We start from the raw sequence: 11,584 nt of genomic DNA, 5'->3' as shown, positions 1-11,584 counted from the left end.
AATTCACTGCCAGGACAGGGCATGGTTTCACCCAGCACCACACAGCTGGCGACACTATCCCTCAGACACTGTACAGCTCTGGGTTTGTGGCAGGGGGCACGTGCAGGCTCGTGCTTCCGCCAGGGGACGCTGTGCAGGGCTCCGGCTTCCGCCAGGGAGCGCTGTGGCCTCGCCCAGGCCAGGCTGTTGCGTTTCCGGGCACCGAAGCCCAGCGCCGCCATTACTACCAGACGCGCACTCAGCCACCCGCCTCCGTTCCCGTAACCGGGGCAACCGCGGCGCTTCCCCGGTGTGGGCAGAGATCGTCTCTCCGCGCCATTTTCAAACTGCGCTAGCGCCGGCTCGGGTGGCCGGAGTGGAAGGAGCCAAAGAGGACGGCGAGCCCCTAGGGCGATGCGTCGCAGGCGGGAGCGGCGGCGGGAGCTGCGGTGAGGCGCGCCGCGGAGAGGCCTCGGACGGCCGCGGGGAAGCCTCGGGCGGGCCCCACGGGAGGCGCGGGCGGTGCCGGGAGGAAGTGGTCGGCTGCGGGCCCGGGGACCGCGGTGTGGACTCCGCCGACCCCCTGCGTTGGTGGATCGATTTAACGTTGTGAACCGAGGCCGCTGGGTGGAAACACCTTCCGCTGGGGAGGAAGGGTTCCAACCCAGCCCGCAAACTGTCTGGCTGCTTGCTATCAAACCCTCCGCTTTCAGACCTGGGATGTTCCTGGAAAAGTAAGACGCGGCAGCTTTAAGTCATCCACCCTCCAGGGTTAAGTACACAGCCGTATTCTAACCTGGTGGGAGTCTCCGAACCTAACCTCTTCTGTTGTCGAGGTAAAAAGTTTTGCTTTTTTAGTAAAAAGTTTTGCTCATAACCAGGTTTCCCTCCGGACTGTGGATGGAGGAAGACAAGCCGATGGACGGGGAGGACCTATGTTCATGTTTTTGTTCTTGGGAGGACTTTAATCCGTTCTGGCGCTGTCCATGAGTTTTGGATTTGTATTCTCATTCCCTCTTTTTCACCTCCCACCTTGAAGGATAAAGAGCCATCATTTCGGAGAACCCAGATTTGGTAGCTGTCAAAGAGGTGTTTGCTAGGCCAACTTGTCAGCTGTATTTCTTATGACCACAGTTTATTAAAAACACACTGCCGTTAAGGCTGTCTATGGAAGGAACTAGAAAGTCCTAGGGGAAGCCCCTCAAAGAGGCTAGATTTGGAGAAGGGAGTCATCAACAAGAGGTACTAATTAAAAAGTGGCCCTGTGGTTTAGGAAGTTACTCTCTTCGACAGCCTTTCCTTTTTGGTGGGTAGGGGTTGTTGTTGAGACAGGGTTTCCCTGTAGCCCTAGCTACAGCTATGTAGACCAGGCTGGCCTCAAACTAAGAGATCTGCCTGCCTCTGCTTCCCAAGTGCTGGGATCAAAGGCGTGTGCCACCACGCCGGGTTTAAGCACAGCCTTTCTTTATGCTTAAATAGGAACGGTGCCATTGATTCTTTTCTGTTCTTTTGTTTTTTGAGACAGGGTCTCCCTTGTAGCCTCATCTGGCCTGGAACTCGCTTTGTAGACCAGGCTGGTCTTGATCTCTCAGAGATCCACCTGCCTCTCCCTCCTGAATTCTGGGATAAAGTATACCACCAGACCTTGCTCTAGCATTTTATTCCATACAGGGTGCTTGTGGGCATCAGATTTTGCCTGAATTTATAGACACTTATATTTTATTAGTGAAGAACAGTTTTTATTTGGTTCAGAAATATGAACCTGTGACTACATTTTAGTTGGCAAAAGTTAGAAAAGAGGTTTCTGAAGAAGTGATCTTTATATAACTCAATTTTAGTATAAATTGATAGAGAAAATTGTCCTAAGTATTTAAAAAAAACAAATATAAAGGGGCTGGAGCGGTAGCTCAGTTGTAATGTGCTTGTCTAGCATACTGGAGGCTCTGGGTTCAATCCCCAGCACAGCAAACGAAAAAGAAAAGTATAAAAACATACACAGAGGTACTTATATGTGTGTTACTTGAATTAAAGTTGGACATGGTGCTACACATCTGTAATCTTAGAACCCAGGAGGCAGAGGCAGGAGGATCACAGCAAGTTTTAGGTCACTTGATCTATAAAGTGAATTCTAGGCCAGCCTGGACTTTATAAAGAGAACTTGTCTCAAAATAACAAAAATGAAAGTGAAATTTACATGGTAAAATGCTTGGATCTTTCCATAAATGTCTACAGCTGTGTAACTACTAGCCCAATCAATATTTTCATCACTGTAGAAAGCTCTTATCCCTTCCTGTCAATCTTCACCTCCCCAACAACTGTTGTGCTAATTTCTATCCCCGTAGTTTAATTTTACTGGTTTCTGAACTTGATACGAATGCAGTCAGTATATGTGTCTGGCTGCTTTTGCTCAAATAGTATTTTTGAGATTCATCCTTGTTGATATGTATCAGTAGTTCCTGGCCTTTTACCTGAAACCTATTACACTGTATAAATAGAAGATAGCTTGTTTATCCCCTTTGCTTTAGGTTGTTTCCAGTTTGGGGCTATTATAAATAAAGCTGCTATAAACACTTTTTTGTAGTCTTCTTGTGGATATTTATGTTCATTTTCTTTTGTAAATATCTAGAAATAGAATTTCAGATTATAGGCTAGAAGTGTGTTTACTTAACCTTTGTAAGAAACTTCCAGGTTTTTCCACAGTGATTTTATACTCTCAACCATATGTGAGTGTCATTTGCTGTGACTATGTGCCCATTGGGTAGTGTCAGTCCTTTTAATTGTAGTCATTCTGGTATGGGCAAAGTTACACCTCAGTGTGATTTTTAATTTGTATTTCCCTGGTGACTAATGTTAAACACCTCTTCATATATTTCTCTTGAGATGTCTTTTGCAAGGTACAAGTTTTTTGTACAACTGAATTTTAGTTTTATCCTAATTGTTCTTGGGGGTATGGTTTGAAACAGGGTCATTTTATGTATCTGGGGCTAGCCTGGGACATGCCATGTAGACAGGCTGGTCTCAAATTAGGGCAGCCTCTTGTCGCTGCTAGAGTTATAGGTATGTGCCTGTTGTCAATATTTTCTAGCACTCTTTGTTTTGTTTTATTCATTCTTGTTTGTTTGTTTCTCTTGGTGGTACTGGAGATCTAACCCAGGACTTCATACATGCTAGGCAGGGACCATCAGTGAGCCACCTCCTAGCTGTGCCTTTTCATTTTCTTTAATGGAGTATTTTGATGAGTTGATGTTTTCCATTTTGATGAAGTGCTATTGTTAAGTTTTTCTTTTCTGTCTACTGCTTTTAAAGGAACTCCCTAATAGGGCTGGGGACATACCTCAGTGGTAGAGTAATTTGCCTACATGAGCAGTTCACTGGTTTCAATTCCCAGTACCATAAGACAGTTAAGAGTTTCCTCTGAGAAACCTTTGCCTGCTTCTGGAAAATCTTAGCTTGTTTCTTCTCCAGTCTTCATTGTTTTAACTTTTACATTTAGGTTTATGAAGAGATACATATTCTAATATAACAATATAGAGATCATAAACATTGGATTTAAATCAGTGTGACTATTACAGAATACTGCCTACCTGAAAAGAAACAAAAATAATCTTTTCATACTATTTTTGGTTTTTTTTTTTTCCTATGAAACAACATTACAGGCTATGATAATGATGTTTTCATCCTTTCTTTTAGGACTTTACTTTTTGAAAGTGAATAAGTCTGGTTTTAGAAGACAAGATGACTACAGCTGCAGAAAGAAAGTATATTAATATTAGAAAAAGATTAGACCAGTTGGGCTACCGCCAGACTCTTACAGTGGAGTGTTTGCCTTTGGTGGAAAAACTTTTCAGGTAAAGATAAAATTAGAGTTGTAAACATAGAGAATCCTTAATCCACTTACTGAGTTGTGATTAACTTTCCCTCTTCAGTAAAGATGTGGGTGACCTTTGGAGAAGTCCTTAAGTCATCTGAAGCATGCCTATCCTTCAGTCCTAATCCTTGTCCTCAACACAGCGCCTTCACAGTGCAGGATTCTAGGGATCGCCATGCCTACTATGCTGCTCTGAGTCACCATTTCTGAGAGTTTTCCCTGAATATAGTTACAGTTGTGGACTTGAGTACAGTAGGCAAGTACTCTATCATCAAGCTGCACCACCAGCCCAACTTTTCTCCTAAGTTCTTTGCCTGCCAAGCTGGTCTTGAGTTACTCTTTTTCTAGAAGTTTCTCCAATATGTTGTTATTACTATTACATGCTACCTACCTTAGCTAGGAAACTCTTTGTGATTTCACACCCCTACTTTCTATAAGAGCTATAGTGGAGTGGCTTGAGATTGGAGCAGGGAAATGTTTAAGATTATTTTTAGTAGGACTACAAATGATGATAACAGAGAGCAGAGAGTGGATAAAGGTATTTTAGGGGCCTTTAATATGCACTCACAAACCTTTCATAACCTGGCCTGCTTTTCCCATGTGTTGACTCACGTGAAGCTCCCTAAACTTGTTTGTGCTCTATCTGTCCAGTTCCTTTTTCCTTTCTGTTTCTTGCCCTCCTGCCTTAGCTTCTACCTTTACATGTTGTATAGGAATGATACATTGTTACAGTTTATTCTAACTCTGCATCCTTACTGCCAGCTTGTTTTTGTCTTCCTTTCATTGCAAACTCTGTAAGACCAAAGACTGATACTTCGGCTGTTATACCTATGGCAGATTGGTCATAGAGTAATATACAAGCACCGAAATATTTGTTGTTGAATTTACCGTATCTTTTGGACAGCTTGTACATAGAATATATTCTACAATAGTAAGGATTTTTTTTTTGTTTCTTCCTCATTAAATATTTATCCTCTGGTCTGTGTTCTTAGAGATAAGAAACTGATTGATTCATATTTGTTGTATTACTGGAGCTTAGCATATAGCAGACAATCAAAAATTTGCTCAGTGAACAAATAGATTCACAGGTTTCACAGACCTAGTGAATGTATTTTATAATTATAATTTATAATTAGACTTTCTGGAGAAATTTCTAAGGACCTATTATCTTGAAAGAACCTAGTGTTCATTCTTTTTGTAAATTTGATATCATTTAAAATTAAGATATCTTTTAAGCCTTTTTAAAAGTATGTTTTGTTATTAGAAACGGATCTTAAATTATTAGAGAACTGATAGACTGTTTCTTTGTGTTTGTATTTTCCGTTCTTTAATTTTAGTGATTTGGTTCATACAACAGAAAGCCTTCGACAAACAAAATTATCCTCTGTAAAGGCTGAAAAAGAAAGTGCCAATTTTGATTTTGTTTTGGAACCTTATAAACTTGAAAATGCAAGACTCGGTAAGGAGAATAATGAGTTATATCTGGAGTTAATGAAGCTGAGAGAATACTCAGAGCAACACATCAAAGGTAAATGAAAGTTTGGTGATTTCTTTTTTTTTTTGGTCTTTTTGAGCCTCAGCTGGCCTGGAACTTGTTATGTAGACCAGGCTGACCTTGAACTCACAGAGATCTGCTTGCTTCTGCCTTCCAAGTGCTGGGATTAAAGGTGAGCCCTGCCACGCCTGGCCGGAAGTTTGATTTTAAAATGCAAGATCATCACCCTCTTTGCTTAAGTAGAAAAGGCTAATGTCTGTTTTTGAAATTCTTAATAGAAAAATGCTAGTCCTACTAACAGTTCTCTAAATACAGTAGGGTTTAGTGATGAATTCTTGAGAGTGAAAATAAATTGTATTTCATAGCGATGTTAGTCCTCACTATGTATGGATTTTAAAATTGGCATAGAGGCTATTAAATGGTAGAACTGAAGAAATATTCTTGAAACAACTTTTGTTTTTCCTTTATTGAAAATAAAAAGTAGTGAGTAGGTGAAAAACATGTATCACTTTGTTAAATAGTGTTTGAGCCAGAAAGTAGATGGAACTTCAACGGTACTAGGTAGTCATCTTACTATAAATTCTATGTTCAGTAGAAAACTCGATCTAGTATCTAGAATTCTTAATTCTTTGACTTTATATCTAACTTACTGGATCAAAGTTGTAGTGCACATCAGGTATCTACAATAACAACAGTAGCTTTAGTGAGTTATTTGCAGACTTGTTAATGGTAAAACGTGTATTTGACTTCATACAGAATATTTGTAAGAATCAGGTGGACCCTTTCAGATTGGTGTGAATTAACTTTTTGTATTTTATAAAATTCAGGAACTTCATAGATTACTTGATCTTTAAAATTGTATTTTTATCTTTCTCATTTTAAGAGGTGAAGGCTACATTGAAGAGGTCTGCACGTGAAACAGCTGATCTGAGATTTCTAAATAACCAGTATATTCATAAGCTCAAACTTTTGGAGAAGGAAAGCAAGGCTAAGAATGAAAAAATTCAACAACTTCAAGAAAAGAACTTGCAAGCTGTGGTCCAAACTCCTGGTAAGTCTTTTCCTTCTCTAAACCAAGTTTGTTAGAGTGGTGATGTAGACAAAGCTGTGCAGTAGGTTTATTCTTCATAAGGATATATTTATAAGCACAGTTCTAATCTTGACCATCTGCTGAAAGATAAATTACCTGTTTTATGCCAAGACAAGATCATTCTATTTATTTAAAATATATGGGGCCGGAGGGGTGGCTCAGCACTTGAGAGCACTTTACTGCTCTTGCAGAGGACCCAATTTCAGTTCATAACTCCAGTTCCAGGGGATCAGATGCCCTTTTTTGGCTTCTGTCGGCATTGCATGCAGGTGGTAGCAAAACACATAAAAATAAATAAGTTAAAAAACCCTTCTACTACAGTGTCAGGCGTGGTGGTGCACACCTTTAATCCCAGCACTTGGGAGGCAGAGGCAGGTGGATCTCTGTGAGTTGAAGGCCAGCCTGGTCTACATAGTGAGTTCCAGGACAGCTGGGGCTACAAGGAGACCCTGTCTCAAAAAGACCAAAAAAAAAAACAAGAAAAAAAAACCAACCCTTCTATTTAGAAAGATAATTTAAAAATGTTCACTGCTGATTCAGAGTCTAGTGTGACTTTATATTACAGGTAACAGTCCACTGTATTTTCTAGTTTCGCTATTTAGAGGTTCAGTTATCTGCTCTGTGTGTACACATGTGTGTACCTATATATGGAGGCCAAAGGTCAACTTCTGTTGTCTTCCTCCATTGCTTATTTTTTGAGTCAGAATTTCTCACTGAACCTTGCACTTGCCTATTCAGCTAGATAGACTGGTTAGCAACCCCTTAGGGATCCTCTTCTCCCCCTGTTCAGTTCTAGGATTACAGGCATGGTGCTGGATTTTTAAAAATTTTTTATTATTTTTATGTGTATGAGTATATTGCCTACGTGTAGTTAAGTGCACCCATGTCATGCAATACCCATGGAAGACAGAAGAGGCCGTTGGATCCCCTGGAACTGGAGTTACGGACAGTTGTTAGTTGCTGTGTGGGTGCTGGGATTTGAACCTGGGTCTTCTGTAAGAATAGCCAGTGTTTTTAACTGCTGAGCCATCTCTCCAGCCCTGGTGCTGGATTTTTTTATATACACATATTTTTTAATTATTTTTATCTGATGTGTATGTGTGTATTGCCTGCGTGTAGGTAAGTACACCCGTGTTGTGCAATGCCCGTGGAGGACAGAAAAGGCTGTCGGATCCCCTGGAACTGGAGTTACGGACAGTTGTTAGTTGCCATGTGGGTTCTGGGATTAGAACCCGGGTCTTCTGCAAGAACAACCAGTGTTCTTAACCACCACTGAGCCATCACTCCAGCCCGTAATATTTTATTTATTATTTTATTTTATGTGTATGAGTGTGTTGCCTGAATGTATGTAAGTGCACTCATGTTGTGTAATGCCTGTGGAGGTCAGAGGAAGGCATTGGATCCCCTAGAACTGGAGTTACAGGTTGTTGTTAGCCACCATGTGAATGCTGGCAATCAAATCCGGGTCCTCTTGAAGAGCACCAGTGCTCTTAACCACTGAACCATCTCTCCAGCCCCAGTGCCGGATTTTTTTACATGGGTACTGGAGATCGATCTCAGATCATCATGCTTGCGTGGCAAGCACTTTACTGATAGAGCCATCTCCCCAGCTCCTAGTCATCAGCTCTCGACATTGCTTAACAAGCTTGTGATTGGGGCTGGAGAAATGGCTCAGCAGTTAGGAGCACTGACTGCTTTTGCAGAGGATGCAGGTTCAATTCCCAGCACCCACATGGCAGCTACGAACCATCCTTAACTCTAATTCTAGGGGAATCCAAAGCCCTCTTCTGACCTCTGAGGCATTGCACGACATGGGTGCACTCACATACATGCAGGCAATACACTCATACACATAAAATAAAAATAATAAATAAAATATTTTAAAAAAACAAAGCTTGTGGATTTTAGCTCTCACTGCCCATGCTCCTCATTTGACAGCTTTTCTGATAGTGATGATTTTTAGCTCATATTGACCACCACAAAACACACTTAGATTTCAAACCTACCAAAATCTAATCTAGTAGAGGAACAGTTTAAATCTGGGTGTGTATGCAAGCATGCAGACATAGAAAACTTGTTTTATAGCCTTGTCTCAGTAAGCTTTTCAGGAATACAATATTTAGTTACAGATGAGGATTAATATTTACATATTAAACATTTTATCATCATGTAATATGATCTAGAGACACACGGTGATATTTAATACTTAGAAAAGTATTTTGTTTCTCTTTAGTTTTTTAAGAACTACTTTTTTTTTTAGGTGGCAAAAAAAGAAGCATTGCTTTTAGGCGTCAGCGTATGCAAATTGATGAGCCAGCACCTCCCTCTGAAGTCAGTTCTTACCCAGTTCCCCAGCCAGAAGACCCCTACATTGCAGACCTCCTGCAGGTGGCTGATAACAGGTGCATTAAATGATTCTTTGTCAAGGCTGCATGTGTAGCTCAGTGGTAGAGCGGAAGCCTGAGTTCAATTCCCAACACCAAAATACTACTGCTACTACTACTACTACTAATCTTTTTTAACTTTATTGATCACTGGGTCACTATAAGTTGCTTGGTGGGAAGGCTTTTGTCTTGTTAATTGTTGTATCCCCTCCAACACAGAACTTTGCACAGGCACTCAATAAATATTTTCAGAATGATGTAGAATTGTTGCTTGTTTTAAAACTTTGATTTCAAATAAGATGTGTCTGAGGTTTCTGCCTGTACTTAAAATAATGTAGTACTATTAAGAACTATTTCAGTAGAGCTGCTTAGACATTTAGATTCCTCTCTACGTAGGTTATCTTTTACTGGATTCTTTACTTTTTCAGATTTATATCATATACCAGCTGGATATGACTAGATTTATACCTTGATCTGAAATTCTTATCTCATGAGTTCTCTGGCTCTATATTTATAGTTCCTTAAATGTAAATTGGAATCAGATATAAATTCCATTTAATTAAATATTGTTAAGCCTCCTGCTCAAGGCTCTGACGAAATGTCCTGAGACAGTTAATGAGTGAGATGGTGTTGATGCTTTGGAAATGTTTGCAGTCCAGTGATGGAAGTGAGACAGGAGAAATAACAGCATACCACTATGAAAATTGTAAGAGGTTTGAGAGTAAGTGAGTGACACTGGGGGACCATTCAAAGCTATGGGATATACTGGCAGAAATACTGCAGATAACTACTTTATATATTATGTAGAGATTAATATGGAGGAGACTTTTCAGCTTATTAATAATTTTAAAAAGACTTGATTGAAATATTGACGAGGAGCACATCACACCTCTTCTTCTGTACAGATACACACCTCTCTTCTACTGTTATTCACAGTATGAATATGGCTACCTTGACCTTTTGTGTTTTACTTTTTCTGTTAAAGTTATAATCAGGCAGTGTGATCCTATTAAAGAATTGTTGTAACGCAGAAGTCCCATCAGTGTTTTTTGGTTGTTTGCTTTGATTTGGACACACATGCTGTTTGCATCCAGAGTCACTCCTGATTCCGGCAAGAGTTGGGATGAGCTCATGGGAAATTGTGAGTTACTCCAGCTCATGGGAAATTGTGCTTAAAACTCAGTTAAGAATGGATTATGTCATATTGACTTCAGTCAAGAATGGGTTATATGGGGGCCAGAGAGATGGCTCAGTGGTTAAGAGCACTGGCTTCTCTTGCAGAGGACCTGGGTTCAATTCCCAGCATCCACATGGCAGTTAACAGCCATCCATAACTTCAGTTCCAGGGGAATCCAGTGCCCTCTTCTGACCTCCACAGGCATTGCACGACATGGGTACGCTTAAATACATTCAGGCAAAACACTCATACACATATAATAAGTAAAATATTAAAAAAAGAATGGGTTATGTCATATTGAGGTAGTGCAATACAGATACTTGCAGAACTCAGATAATTTGAACAAAAATCTTGCTTCTGTTAGACTTCACAGATTCTAGAAAAGGTAAGTTTTTGCTGTAGTCACTTAGAAAATTGCAGTTTTCTCAATATTTGTCTTTCCAGAATTGTAGAATAGTTTATTAGACAATATATGGTTAGCTGGGGTCAGGAAACAGCTCCATCCCTTATTTTACTTAGCAGTGCTGTGAGTTTTGAACTGACCCACTTTCCTGAGCATAAAAACTGGTAGCTGCACCTTAAAAAGTTGTTCTATTGTGAGGTGTTTATTGAATAGTGTATTTGAGTTTTAAATTACTTGCCCCTCAATTTTGGTGTCTGCTCTTACAAATTTAACTCTCCAAGGTGACGTACCACGTTTATGATTATGCTCTAGGCCCCTTTGGCAGAGCACTGCATCCCTATTGATAAGCAGGAAATACGGTTTTGTTTTTTTTGTGGGTTTTTTTTTTTTTTTTGGTATTTTTTGGACAGGGTCTCCCTGTAGCCCCAGCTGTCCTGGAACTCACTACGTGGACCAGGCTGGCCTTGAACTCACAAAGACCCGCCTGCCTCTGCCTCCTGAGTGCTGGGATTAAAGGCGTGCACCTCCATGCCCAGCGGAAGTAGGGGTTTTAAAAAACAACTACCTACTTTCACATTTTATTATTTTATCTTTCTTAAGAAAACGCTATATATCTGTTGACATTAGTTATAAACATGTTTCAGAATTCAAGAACTTCAGGAGGAAGTCTGCCAGCTACAAGAAAAATTAGCATCGATGGAAAGTAGACTACAGGACTACAGCAAGCAGGTAGGATTTTATCACTTGCATGTTTGGATTGAGATGGATACACTGTAATCATAACGAGAATCAATTACATTTGATATTATAGACACTGAGTTTTTAGCACAACCTTTATCTTTTCCAAAAACTCAGCTTCTTAGTAGAGTTAATAGTTCAATAGCTTTAGAGTACCTGGTCCATTTCCTTCATTCTTCATTGAGGTAGACAGTAATTCTAGTTTAGTTTTCCTTTTATTTAAAACATCTCACCTCCCCATTGCCCCAAATAAATTTTTAAAGATTACTTTTATTTGTAGGTGTATGTGTGTATTGCCTGCATGTAGGTAGGTGCACCGGATTCCCTGGAACTGAAGTTATAGATGGTTGTTAGCTACCATGTGGGTGTTGGAAATCGAACCTGGGTCCTCTGCAAGAGCAGTCAGTGCTCTTAACCACTGAGCCATCTCTCCAGCCCCCCAAACAATCT

The 11,584-nt window shown here is 40.3% G+C and overlaps 1 protein-coding gene across 2 annotated transcripts in view; it reads left to right on the top strand.

Moving 5' to 3' along the window:
- Window positions 1-205: 205 nt before the first annotated feature.
- Window positions 206-11,584, top strand: part of Cep135 (centrosomal protein 135) — a 75,531-nt gene continuing 64,152 nt past the window's right edge. The window contains exons 1-7 of one of the 2 annotated variants that reach the window (XM_029563603.1): window positions 206-428; window positions 693-815; window positions 3,670-3,827; window positions 5,185-5,375; window positions 6,226-6,393; window positions 8,693-8,834; window positions 11,041-11,125. In XM_029563603.1, the coding sequence (XP_029419463.1) occupies window positions 3,715-3,827; window positions 5,185-5,375; window positions 6,226-6,393; window positions 8,693-8,834; window positions 11,041-11,125 (699 nt within the window). In that variant the 5' untranslated portion in view covers window positions 206-428; window positions 693-815; window positions 3,670-3,714. The remainder of the gene's footprint in view (window positions 429-692; window positions 816-3,669; window positions 3,828-5,184; window positions 5,376-6,225; window positions 6,394-8,692; window positions 8,835-11,040; window positions 11,126-11,584) is intronic. The other variant, XM_008833342.3, reaches the window with a different exon arrangement.

This window comes from Nannospalax galili, unplaced genomic scaffold (assembly GCF_000622305.1).
Source record: "Nannospalax galili isolate Female #2095 unplaced genomic scaffold, S.galili_v1.0 scaffold433, whole genome shotgun sequence".
NCBI classification, from domain to species: domain Eukaryota; kingdom Metazoa; phylum Chordata; class Mammalia; order Rodentia; family Spalacidae; genus Nannospalax; species Nannospalax galili.
Note: the sequence above shows the minus strand (reverse complement) of the source record. Positions and strands in the feature narration are given on the sequence as shown.